The 14,178-nt window shown below is 45.6% G+C and overlaps 1 protein-coding gene across 2 annotated transcripts in view; it reads left to right on the top strand.

The window, feature by feature from the left end:
• Positions 1–14,178, top strand: part of TM7SF2 (transmembrane 7 superfamily member 2) — a 122,065-nt gene that overhangs the window by 47,135 nt on the left and 60,752 nt on the right. For both annotated transcript variants that reach the window (XM_063944851.1, XM_063944850.1), the window contains exon 6: positions 12,910–13,013. In XM_063944851.1, coding sequence (XP_063800921.1) covers positions 12,910–13,013 — 104 coding nt within the window. The remainder of the gene's footprint in view (positions 1–12,909; positions 13,014–14,178) is intronic.

Genomic DNA, 14,178 nt, shown 5'->3' with positions numbered 1-14,178 from the left:
TGTGAAAATACTCTGCAGCTGTTTCTGACTCCTTCTGTTTAATGGAGAATATTTTGTTCCATTTAACTACGGCTGGGAAATACTCCTTTAACTGTAAACTTATTCTTTTTACATTGTCTTTGTTGTATACTTCTGTAAGAGGTACATCCTGATCTAATCCACAGTCAGCTAAAAATTGAGCTGCGTCGACATTGGAGGGTAAACATGCTCTCAGCAATATCTGCCAGTCTTTATTGTTGGGCTCTACAGTGTTACCTAGGTCTCTGATGTATTTTTGGCTGGCTACTAAGTCTTTTCTAGGGTCAGGGAATTCCGACACTATGGTCCTTAATTCCATTCGGGAAAATGGGCTGTACATGGCAATGTTCCTAACAGGAGTGACTCCTGAAGTGTCTGTTTTCCCATTTGGAACTACTATTACCTTAACAGGATTAACTCTAACAACCTCATTCTGTGTAGATTCTACAGGCTGTGGTGAAATAGTTTCAGCATAGTGTATGGTGCCGTACTTACCCGTTGATACGACCTCACCTATCCCTCCGCTAGGGGCCTTTGTTACTAATCTCGGGGGTGGAGCTGTGCCTACTGTGGTCTCTGCTATGGTGGCTGCTAGAGAGAGCGCTGAAATTGTTGCCGATTCGTCCTCTTGATCACACTCCTGAGGAAAGTTCAAAACAGGGTACAACTTGCACGGGTTAATACTTGCATTGGTTAATTGGTTAACATTATCTTTAACATTTACACAGTTGCTAAGTGTTTGTGTGTTACACCTTAGTGCGTCATTCTCCGCAACCAATTTTTCTCTCGATATATATGGTGGCGGTGGGGCCGTGGCTATCAGTTTTCTGATCGAGCCAGATCCCGCCGCCTGAGCCAATCCTCTCTGTATGTCACCCTCCTGTTGCCACAACTGTAAATAATCATAATGCTTGATTCGTCTCTTTGCTGATTTAATAAGACATATCCTTCTCCTTAAATTCGTTAACACTTCTGTGCTGAAGCTACCTACTCTTGGGAATTTCTCCCCGTCATGTACCGTCATTCTCTCCCATTCATCACATAAAGCTTCTGTGTGACTTCCGTATTTCTCACACATTACGTACCTTGCCGACCCGACTGGTCGGTTCACTGAATCAACCCGAACCGAGGTTGATCGCCCCCTACCTGAACAAGTGGCCCCCATAGTTCGAAGGTGTTGCTTTATTCAGCCAACCCTTACGCAAACCAAAATGTTCAAAATAGGCTGACGGTGGCGGTTTACCGAGTACCCCACTCACTCGCCCACGCCGACCAATACGACCTGATCACACCGATATGGTGCTGGCGTACTCGACCCAGGGCCCCTGCGACCTGAACCTCTATTTACTGGAACCTGTGAGGGTGATCCGAAGAACACTTACTCTTTCCAGTAACTATTGGTTGTTGGATAGTTCCTGAGTGAGCAGCGAACCTCCCTTAAAATAAAAAAATTACACAAATCACGTTAGAATGTACAAATAGCGTTTATGACCTTCGTACACAAATAGTACCGGTCAGGTTTACTAATGTACACAATTACGTGCGGTACAATCGTTCAGCACATAAGCAACTAATCTTATGTACGGAGCGACCAGTGGAATCGAAAATTACGGCTGCGAATTCCTTCAGCCAGAGCTTGTATGGCCTATATGGGTGTTGCACCAACCCTTTCTTGGTGTTGTGCCTGTGGACTGTATAGCGGACTTCCTTGTCTGCTGTACCTAAACCTGCTGGTCTGCTATGACCTCCTGGTCTGTTACAGTATGACCTCCTGGTCTGCTACACTCTAATGCTCAAATTGTATGTTTTAACCAGGGATGCCTCCCTAGCCACCATGTACGTCACTTACACGCATGTACCTCACGAGAACTCGACTTTTCTTGTGGTTCAACCTCAAAAATTGTAAAAACAAACACTCACTCACCACATATACACTTTTGTTTCTATTTCTATTTCTGCGCAGAAATTTCTCTTTAGACCAGATGTGTTACAAATTAGGAGAAGGATCTGTTAATTTAAATTTCGAATGTTAAAATAGATTTGCGCGATTTATCGCCTTGCGTTATTTACCGCGTTGCGCTATTTATCGCGTTGAAAAAAATTAACACTTGTGATTTGAGTTACGTGGGCGTACCCGTACGCTCCGTTGCGTAATATACGCTGTGTGCGTCGGCCCTTGGGTTGCGTACGCAAGTCTCAGTCCTTTGTTAGAGACACGTGTACGCAAAGCAAAGATCCACCGTAACACAATTTATACGTTTATCAATGTAGATGATCCTTTATCATCTACTGCGCACCACACTGACTTCGCCTTGTCTCTCAGGCACAGCTGTGTTTGTCTATACTTTAACTATATTACCTTTTTACTCTTAAACTATGAAATAGCGGCAAATCTCTCTTAGCACGTTTATGAACTATAAAACTGGCAAACAGGAGAGTGATATACGAAAAATACACAAATGAAAAAAAGAAATGCAGATATATATGTGTGCGTGCGTGTGTACGCAAGACAGAAAAATAAACAGTTTTAAAAGAGACTAGCGTGTTGTTCTTACCTCCGGTTCCCGGATTCCTTCAGCACCCTTTACTAAGAGAAGCAGACGCTTATCCAAACAGCACTACGAGGAATATGATCTCCCGCCCTTTGCTGCTGGATAATGTCTGCTGAAATTACCTAGTGCAGATGTGTGAAGGACAGGACGAGCCCGCAATTGATAAAGCTAAATATTTATCTTATATAATACCCTTTATGAGGTCTAAGAACACTGTACGCTATCTACGTATGAAGTACCGTAAGGGTACGCACGTTGCGTAACAATCACTTAGCCGTAGTCGAGACGCTCAAGCGTCACGTTCGCTCACGGCCAAGAGATCACAGGCAGGCACGCTATTGGCTGCTGACTAACGTAATGATTCGCTATAGCGTAGCGGACGCTCGGGACCACGAGGAGATCACCAGCGGCGCTGACGCTAACAATGTTAAACCTTTAAATCTAAACCATAAACAATGTAATATGCTGTAAAACCTTAGTGTATAGATAGAGTGTAAATGCAACACAGTGTAACCTTATTAACTCAAAAGCTGTATGAGCGTCACCGACGCTCTGAGAATACTTAACACTATAAGAAATACACAGATACCTGGGCTTAGGGTCCAACGCCTAATATATATATATTATGAATGATATACTTGCAAAAGAATTAATACAAATACAAATCATACACTACAATATAACATAGACTACCTAACCAGATAACTACACAGGAAATATAATACAATTACTATTTAAGAGAAAATAAGAGAGAAAGAGGAGAAGAGAGAGAGAGAGAGAAATTGGCCCACAATAACAAGAAGATCAATATAGTTGCGGAGAAACACTTACGCACAAGGGGAAACGATTGCATGCGCCTCGATATCCAGCTCCCGATTATCAGCAATGAGAACCGTTGAAGAGAGTGAACTGGATATGGTCGGCCTGCCTATTTATGCCCCACACACAATACAATTCAATGGTCCCTACAATCTCATTGTTCATTGGACACAGGAATTCGGCTTCGCATTATAACAAAAGGTCATAGGTTGATTCATACAGGTGGGCTGTGACTGCTTCCAACTGTTCAGGTGGGTGGGATACTGGGTTTCCCGCCGCATGACTAAATAAGAACAAATAATAGTAAATGGACATAAACTTCTTATGTCCATAACTATTCGCACGAGCGATTAATCCGCTCCAAACCAACACCGGAATATTGCTATTTAAATACTCTTCCGATGGGTACCAAACACCACTGTATGACCCCTGTTAGACCCTTCGTACAATACAAAGAGGGATCTCTCTGTTCAGGAACATGCTATGTTAACTAAACTTTCAGAATCTATCAAAGGGACCATGATCTACAAAATACATTATATAGTGAAAATATGTAATGATTGAGTCGCACGCTACGATCACATAAACTCTACCGTAAATACGCATACCGTGCGCCTGCGGGTGCCCGCGACTGTGAGTATGCGCACGTACGGGAGAGCGTACGCATGCGCAGCACGGACCTGTATGAGGTGCAAATATGGTAGTGTGCATAGAGATATTTTTCTGACTTTGACACACCACAGCTTGCTATCAATGTTTCAGGTGCATTTTATTAGCACCTTTCGTCAGGCTGAAAAAACTAATGATAACTCTGCTTCTCATTGTCTTGTAAAGATCAACAAAAAGGACATACTGGTGAATGTTTTATTATCTATACAAACACCTATTTCTATTTTCTCTAACGTCCTAGAGGATGCTTGGGACTCCGTAAGGACCATGGGGAATAGACTGGCTCCGCAGGAGATAGGGCACTTTAAGAAAGCTTTGGATTCTGGGTGTGCACTGGCTCCTCCCTCTATGTCCCTCCTCCAGACCTCAGTTTTACACTGTGCCCAGAGGATGAAGGGCGCACTGCAGGGAGCTCTCTTGAGTTCTTTGCTACAGAAAGCATTTTTGTTTGGATTTTTACTTTTTTCACAGGGAGCACTGCTGGCAACAGGCTCCCTGCATCGAGGGACTGAGGAGAGAGGGGCAGACCTACTTAACTGATAGGATCTGCTTCCTCGGCTACTGGACACCATTAGCTTCAGAGGGGGTGAACACAGGTTCGTCCTGGGCGTCCACCCCCGGAGCCACGCCGCCGGTCTGGCTCTGTGAGGAGAAGAACAGAAGCAATAAGATGTCTCAGGCGGCAGAAGCCTTCAGCTTCACAGAGGTAACGCACAGCACTGCAGCTGTGCGTCATTGCTCCACATCACCTCACACACTCTGGTCACTGTATGGGTGCAGGGCGCAGGAGGGGTGGCGCCCTGGGCAGCAATAATAACACCTCTTAGATGGCAAATAGGTATATACATGTATATAATTGAGCCCCCGCCATTTTACACTATTTTGAGCGGGACAGAAGCCCGCCGCCGGGGGGGGCTTCTCCCTCAGCACTCACCAGCGCCATTTCTCTCTCCACAGAACGCTGAGAGGAAGCTCCCCGGACTCTACCCTGCTTACACACGGTGAAGAGAGTTTAAAAAGAGGGGGGGCACATAATTGGCGGATAAAGTATAATACAGCGCTGCTGGGGAAAAGCATTCTGTGTTGGTCTCCAGGTTGTTGTGCTGGGGTGTGTGCTGGCATACTCTCTCTCTCTGTCTCTCCAAAGGGCCTTTCAGGGGTTACTGTCTTCAGGAAAAGTTTCCCTGGGTGTGTGCAGTGTGTCTGTACGTGTGTGTCGACATGTTTGATGAGGAAGGCTCACTTAATGTGGAGGGAAAGTGCTTGAATGTCAGGTCGCCGTCGGCAACGCCGACACCGGACTGGGTGGATATGCTGAATGTCTTGAATGCAAATGTAAATCTCCTGCATAAAAGATTAGACAAGGCTGAAGCTAGGGATCAGTCAGGTAGCCAGTCCGTGCCTGTCCCTGTGGTGCCAGGACCTTCAGGGTCTCAATAGCGCCCCATATCCCAGGTCGCTGACACAGATACCGACACAGATACTGACTCTAGTGTCGACTATGAGGATGCAAAATTACAGCCGAAGGTGGCAAAAGGTATTCGGTACATGATTATTGCCATAAAAGAGGTTTTGCATATCACGGAGGAACCCCCTGTCACGAGGGTTCACATGTATAAAGGGAAAGAGCCTGAGGTCACGTTTCCGTCCTCATTTGAGCTAAGCAAATTATGCGAAAAGGCTTGGGAATCTCCGGATAGGAGACTCCATGTTCCCAAAAGGATTCTCATGGCGTATCCTTTTCCACAGAAGGATCGGATACGATGGGAATCTGCGCCTAAAGTAGACAAAGCGCTGACACGCTTATCCAAGAAGGTGGCACTGCCTTCACCGGATACTGCTTCCCTCAAGGATCCTGCTGATCGCAAGCAGGAAATTACCATGAAGCACATTTACACACATTCAGGAACTATAGTTAGGCCGGCCATGGCGTCGGCCTGGGTTTGTAGTGCTGTCGTGGCATGGGCAGACTCCTTATCTACGGAGATGGACACCTTAGATAGGGATACCATTCTAATGACCATGGAGCATATCAGAGATGCTGCCTTGTATATGAGGGATGCTCAGAGAGACATTTGTTTACTAAGCTCTAGAATAAACTCTATGTCTATTTCTGCTAGGCGGCTCTTGTGGACCCGACAGTGGACGGGAGACGCCAACTCAAAGCGGCATATGGAGTCATTGCATTACAAGGGGGAGGAGTTGTTTGGAGAAGGCCTCTCGGACCTAGTCTCTACTGCTACGGCCGGTAAATCGAATATTTTTTACCTTATGTTCCCCCGCAGCATTCTAAGAAGGTACCTCACTATCAAATGCAGTCCTTTCGTTCCAGTAAAAACAAGAAGGTACGAGGATCGTCCTTCGTTGCCAGAGGTAAAGGCAAGGGAAAAAAGCTGCACTCAGCTAGTTCCCAGGAGCAGAAGTCCTCCCCTACTTCCGCAAAGTCCACAGCATGACGCTGGGGCTTTCCGGGGGGGGGGGGGGGGGGGGGGTGTCAGATCAAGTGGGGGCACGTCTTCGTCTTTTCAGCCACGTCTGGGTTCAATCACAGGTGGATCCCTGGGCAATAGAGATTGTTTCCCAGGGATACAGACTGGAATTCGAAGACATGCCCCCTCGCCGGTTTTTTAAAATCTGCTCTGACGGCTTCCCCGTCAGAGAGGGAGCTAGTGTTAGCGGCAATTCACAAATTGTACATTCAACAGGTGATAATCAAGGTTCCTCATCTCCAGCAAGGAGAGGGTTATTATTTATCCCTGTTTGTGGTACCGAACCCAGAACGGTTCGGTCAGACCCATTCTAAATCTAAAATCCCTGAACCTGTACTTGAAGAGGTTCAAGTTCAAAATGGATTCGCTCAGAATGGTCATCGCCAGCCTGGAGGGAGGGGATTGGATGGTGTCCCTGGACATAAAGGATGCGTACCTTCATGTTCCGGTTTTCCCCCCTCACCAGGCGTTTCTGAGATTTGCAGTACAGGATTGTCACTACCAATTTCAGACGTTGCCGTTTGGTCTTTCCACGGCCCCGAGAATTTTCACCAAGGTAATGGCGGAAATGATGGTGCTCCTGCGCAAGCAAGGAGTCACAATTATCCCGTACTTGGACGATCTCCTTATAAAGGTGAGATCTCGGGAGAAGTTGCTGGACAGCGTGTCTCTGTCCGTGAAGACGTTGCAGATGTACGGCTGGATTCTCAATTTACCGAAATCCCAGCTAGTACCTGCAACGCGTCTGACCTTTTTGGGCCTGATTCTAGACACAGACCAAAAAAGAGTTTTTCTTCCAGTGGAGAGGGCTCAGGAGCTCATAGCCCTGGTCAGGAACCTTTTAAAGCCAAAAAAGGTTTCGGTGCATCATTGCACAAAGGTTCTGGGGAAGATGGTGGCTTCATACGAGGCCATCCCCTTCGGCAGGTTCCATGCGAGGACTTTCCAATGGGACCTATTGGACAAATGGTCCGGGTCCCATCTACATATGCAGGAACGGATCACCCTGTCTCCCAGGGCCAGGGTATCTCTCCTGTGGTGACTGCACAGTGCTCACCTCCTAGAGGGTCGCAGGTTCGGCATTCAGGACTGGATCCTGGTGACCACGGACGCGAGCCTCCGAGGTTGGGGAGCTGTCGCACTGGGAAGAAATTTCCAAGGTCTCTGGTCAAGCCTAGAGACTTGTCTCCACATCAATGTCCTGGAGCTAAGGGCCATTTACAACGCCCTACGCCAGGCGGAGGAGTGGCTTCAGAACAAACCGGTTCTGATTCAGTCGTACAATATCACGGCAGTGGCTCATGTAAACCGCCAAGGCGGCACAAGGAGCAGAGTGGCCATGGCAGAGGCGACCAGGATTCTGCGCTGGGCGGAAGGCCATGTAAGCGCACCATCAGCAGTGTTCATCCCGGGGGTGGACACCTGGGAGGCGGACTTCCTCAGCAGGCACGACCTGCATCCGGGAGAGTGGGGACTTCATCAAGAAGTCTTCACACAGATCGTGGATCGGTGGGGACTGCCTCAAATAGACATGATGGCGTCCCGTCTCAACAAAAAGCTAAAGAGGTATTGCGCCAGGTCAAGAGACCTTCAGGCTTGTGAGGATACTGGGTTCAAAATCACTCAGTCACGGTGGTAGATGAAAAACTAACAGTGGTTTATTGAACAGAATGGGTTATAAACAGCTCAGCACACTTCTGTGATCCAATTCTACACGACAATTCCCTCCTGGAACTCCTGACAGAACATTACTTCAAGGTCAGTCTCCTGCCACTCTCTCACCTTCTCTCCCAGATCTCTTTCAATCGCCCCTCTTTGCTATTATCAAACCTTTGTCTTTCCTACAATAAGGCGACACCCCCAGAACAGATTCAGAGCAAACCTACTTTCACATGCCCAGGCATGTCCCCTAGGCCACAATAGATGTTAACTAAAGTAACCTTACTTAATCTGATTGTGTGGCCTGGAATCCATTGTGTGGGGAAGAATGAGGGGGGTGTATGGCCTGACATCTGAGACTGGCTGTATCTACCCAACAGCAAACACACAGGTTATCTGAGCAGTCACATGGGGGAGGGGAACATTATTTTACAAACTATAACACAATAACCAATACATTCATATATATACATCGAACACATAACTGTACCCTTGTAACAATAACATCATACAATATAATACAATATTGCCTAGTACATAGCCAAATACAAATCAACAATCAGTGTAGTCCATGGGTCAGACCAGGGCTAGGGAAGTAGCTGCGTGTCTTTTACCACTGTGTGACACAACGCGCCGGCTGTGTTGTCACAAGGCTGTAGTGGTAGACGCTCTTGTGACACCATGGGTGTTCAGATCGGTCTATGTGTTTCCTCCTCTGCCTCTCATATCCAAGGTGTTGAGATTAATAAGACTAAGAAGGGTCAGAACAATCCTCATTGTTCCAGATTGGCCAAGGAGGACTTGGTATCCGGATCTGCAAGAGTTGCTCACAGAAGATCCGTGGCCTCTTCCTCTAAGGCAGGACCTGCTGCAGCAGGGGCCCTGTCTGTTCCAAGACTTACCGCGGCTGCGTTTGACGGCATGGCAGTTGAACGCCGGATCCTAGCTGAAAAAGGGATTTCGGAGGAGGTCATTCCTACCCTGATCAAGGCTAGGAAGGATGTGACATCGAAACATTATCACCGTATATGGCGGAAATATGTTTCTTGGTGTGAGGCCAGAGCTGCTCCTACGGAGGAGTTCCATTTGGGCCGTCTGCTTCCCTTCCTTCAAACGGGAGTGAATTTGGGCCTAAACTTAGGGTCCATAAAGGTCCAAATTTCGGCCTTATCCATTTTCTTTCAAAGAGAATTGGCTTCTCTTCCTGAAGTACAGACTTTTGTGAAGGGAGTGCTGCATATTCAGCCTCCCTTTGTACCTCCGGTGGCGCCTTGGGATCTTAACGTGGTATTAAGTTTCCTCAAGTCACCTTGGTTTGAACCACTCAAAACAGTGGAGTTGAAATACCTCACTTGGAAAGTGGTCATGTTGTTGGCCTTAGCTTCTGCAAGGCGTGTTTCGGAATTAGCGGCTTTATCATATAAAAGCCCATACCTGATTTTTCACGTGGATAGGGCAGAGTTGAGGACTCGTCCTCAATTTCTGCCCAAGGTGGTCTCATCTTTTCATATGAACCAACCTATTGTCGTGCCTGTGGCTACACGGGACTTGGAGGACTCCGAGTCCCTGGATGTGGTCAGGGCTTTTTAAGATTTACGTGACCAGAACAGCTAGGATCAGGAAGACTGAAGCTGTTTGTTCTGTATGCGGCCAACAAGGTTGGCGCTCCTGCTTCAAAGCAGACAATTGCTCGCTGGATCTGTAACACTATTCAGCAGGCGCATTCTACGGCAGGATTGCCATTGCCTAAATCGGTTAAGGCCCATTTCACTAGGAAGGTGGGCTCTTCTTGGGCGGCTCCCCGAGCGGTCTCGGCACTACAACTGTGCCGAGCTGCTACTTGGTCGGGGTCAAACACCTTTGCAAAGTTCTATAAGTTTGATACCCTGGCTGAGGAGGACCTCCTGTTTGCTCAGTCTTTGCTGCAGAGTCATTCGCACTCTCCCGCCCGTTTGGGAGCTTTGGTATAATCCCCATGGTCCTTACGGAGTCCCCAGCATACTCAAGGACGTTGGAGAAAATAGGATTTTACTTACCGGTAAATCTATTTCTCGTAGTCCGTAGAGGATGCTGGGCGCCTGTCCCAAGTGCGGACTTCTTCTGCAAGACTTGTATATAGTTATTGCTTACATAAGGGTTATGATATAGGTGGTCGGTCTTGAACCGAGGCTATGTTACTTGTTCATACTGTTAACTGGGTAGTTTATCACAAGTTATACAGTGTGATTGGTGTGGCTGGTATGAATCTCACCCTTAGGTTACATAAATCCTTTCCTCGTACTGTTCATATCCTCTGGGCACAGTTTCTCTAACTGAGGTCTGGAGGAGGGACATAGAGGGAGGAGCCAGTGCACACCCAGAATCCAAAGCTTTCTTAAAGTGCCCTATCTCCTGCGGAGCCCGTCTATTCCCCATGGTCCTTACGGAGTCCCCAGCATCCTCCACAGACTACGAGAAATAGATTTACCGGTAAGTAAAATCCTATTTTTGTTTTAAAACCTAAACAGATGTTCGCTGTTATTTTCTCTTGAACATGTGCTGAAATGATGCTCTACAAGGAGAAGATTCTATAGAGATGGTGTTAGTATTTGTCACTCCTTTGAATATTTTGTTAGTTTGTTTAGAAGACTTTGGTCAGTCACCTTTTTGCTGCTTGTCTGTTTGCACTCTGCATTACAAACCCATTTTTTAGTAATGATTATTGTATATATCCATTATATGTAATGCTAATTTTCTTAACCTGTATATGAGTCTTTCTTGTATAACCTTGTATTTTTATTACAGAACTCCTTGGTGACTTCTAATATCCATATAATACATGGAGTGCATTATTCCATATCTAAGGTGGTATCTAAGTAGCTGAAGTAATTTACCCACCCGGGGCTATCCAATTGTCACCAAAGGGTATTTTGTTGCAGGCGAAACCAAATCCGCGATAAGCATGCCCTTTTTTCCCAATCGCGGCCACGAAAACACATAGGTCTGCGACTTTTCGCGAATCCTTTGTTTTTGCATGAAAATTTAAAATATTTTGGCCAGAAAAACAGGGATTGCTAGAATAGCCTGAAAAAGAAATTGCAGCTACAAACAAAATGTAAAATAAAAAAAAATTGAAAACACTCTTGGTTTCCATGTGCGAAAAATGTTCAGTGTTCTTTTTCTTTGGCTTTTTCAAAAATTAATATATTGTTTATTTAGGAATTCTCACATAGGGGTAAATTTACTAAGATGGGATATTGCCCATAGCAACCAATCAGATTCCAAGTATTACCTTCTAGAAGATGCTAGATAAATGAAGTAGAATCTGATTGGTTGCTATGGGCAACATCCCATCTAAAATACTCCCCATCTTAGTAAATTCACCCCATAGAGATTCACACAGTACTGTTTGCACTTGCCCACAAAACTCTCTTCCTACGTGCGAATGCCCCATCGCCATCCAGTAATGCCTAGTTATCTGTATGTGAGAGCCAGCCAAGATACCGCCAGGTTAGAATTGCTTGTAAGAAATGTAACTTGCATGACAAGCCTACGATGCAGACGTAGGGGGTCATTCCGAGTTGATTGTAGCTGTGCTAAATTTAGCACAGCTATGATCATCTTCCCTGACATGCGCACTGTGGCGCTGGCGCATGCGCAGTTCCGACCCGATCGCTGCGCTGCGATAAACTGCAGCGAGCGATCTGGTCGGAATGAGCCCCATAGTTTGATAGAAATTGCTCAGTTCGTCCGCATTTGGAATTGCGTGTAACTCTGAATCATGCGATTTGCTTTTTATTTGTTACTACAATCCATAAAATTTTTAGAAAATCAGTGGTAATTCTCAAATAAATCCAATTTTATTCCCTGAAATAAAGAAACAGATTGTAAAAAAAATTGACAAATTTGGGGAATTAGAGCCACCGTATAAGGGCCATTCCGTGAAAATTAGTAAAAATGTCCCATGCGTGACACTGTAAAATAAAATCTGATGCAGTGTATCGTTTAACTTTTCAACATAGGTTGACAAGTAAATTATAGCTCTTTCTCTATAGGTTTCCATAAAACAAAAAACAAACAAACACACAGATTCTTAATTTGGAGCTGAGGGGAATTATCAAGTAGACATTGAATTTACAAAACGATGGTGGACTTGGCTTGTCCCATATGTCACAAGTACATTTTCTGTTGGGTATAGTGGAGAGGAAAAAAAATCTACCTAAAAAAATAAAAAGCACTCTAATATTATATCCATCCTTTAAAAAAAAAAAAAAAAAAGTCCTTATGTTAAATTTTAACAAAAATTGATATGTTAAAACTTGATAGTGGAATTGCCAATAAGCTCCTCTAACATAAAATCAGAACAAATGATAACTTGATGGTGAGTTTTGATGTCTTCAGTGTTTATTCTGGAAATGTTAATAAAGTTACTAATTCAATCCCTAGTGTAAGCTGTTACAGATGATAGAAGAGACCTTGGGTATCAGTGATTCATCCTGATGGTGGCCAGCTTTAATATGGGTATTAGAAGCCACCTTGGAATATTGTGACCTGTTGGCCAACCACAGTTTGCATTGCCACATATCATTGATGCCTAATATCTATATAATTTACAGTAGGGAGTATAATAATATCATGTATTAATGACAGTAATTATAGTACATTTTCACCTGTTACCTAGATTTCCTTTTACTCAATATTGTTTATTCTGCTCCCTGACTAAGGCAATCCCCTTTATGATTTTTTCATCGGACATGAATTGAACCCTCGGATTGGCTCCTTTGATCTGAAGTACTTTTGTGAACTTCGTCCAGGACTCATTGGTTGGGTGAGGCTTTCCATACACTCATACTCTCTGAATCCTGATTCATGTGTTGTATGCTTATTGGAGAACTTACATGATGTCTTTTAGGGGTATATTTATCACTAATCGATGCGATCGGCCCGCGATATTAGTGCCCAGAATCGCATTGCAGTATGAGATTTAACTGAGCAAATGTATTCAGGAGCACCCGCAGGGACAGGGGCTCTGAAAGGAGCCCTTCCCAGCGATGTGCTTGGAGTGGAACTGGGACTCCTGCGCATGCACAGTCCCACTGACCACACATGCGCAGCGGCCATTGCTAAGTTTGCAAAGTGTAACCAATAGGCTACAGCAGGCTAATGGCATCTTCTTATGGCGATAGCTGTGGGGCCAAGCTCTGGTATGCTTCACATTCATAAATCTGGCAACATCGCCGCAACCCCTGTAGTTCATCCCACGGTAGTTGTTGGAGATATCTGCTGTGGTCCCTCTGTTATACATTAGGGTGACACTAAATATTTGCGGTACCCCCCAAAAATCGGTGTTCTCAGGTAATAAGCCACAAGTATTAATGATAAATGGGCCCTTTAGAAAGAACCGGTCAATAGTGGTGGTCTTAAAATAGGACAACTGTACCATGCAGAAGGTTTTTGGAGTCAGCGGCATTCTTGGAATTATTTTTCTCTGACGTCCTAGTGGATGCTGGGGACTCCGTAAGGACCATGGGGAATAGCGGCTCCGCAGGAGACTGGGCACAGCTAAGAAAGATTTAGGACTACCTGGTGTGCACTGGCTCCTCCCACTATGACCCTCCTCCAGACTTCAGTTAGAATCCTGTGCCCGGCTGAGCTGGATGCACACTAGGGGCTCTCCTGAGCTCCTAGAGAGAAAGTATATTTTAGGTTTTTTATTTTACAGTGAGATCTGCTGGCAACAGACTCACTGCAGCGAGGGACTAAGGGGAGAAGAAGCGAACATACCTAACTGGTGGTAGCTTGGGCTTCTTAGGCTACTGGACACCATTAGCTCCAGAGGGATCGACCGCATGGAACCGGCCATTGGTGTTCGGTCCCGGAGCCGCGCCGCCGGCCCCCTTACAGAGCCAGAAGCAAGAAGAATCCGGAAAATCGGCGGCAGAAGACATCAGTCTTCACCAAGGTAGCGCACAGCACTGCAGCTGTGCGCCATT

Source organism: Pseudophryne corroboree, chromosome 11 (assembly GCF_028390025.1).
Source record: "Pseudophryne corroboree isolate aPseCor3 chromosome 11, aPseCor3.hap2, whole genome shotgun sequence".
NCBI classification, from domain to species: Eukaryota; Metazoa; Chordata; class Amphibia; order Anura; family Myobatrachidae; genus Pseudophryne; species Pseudophryne corroboree.
Note: the sequence above shows the minus strand (reverse complement) of the source record. Positions and strands in the feature narration are given on the sequence as shown.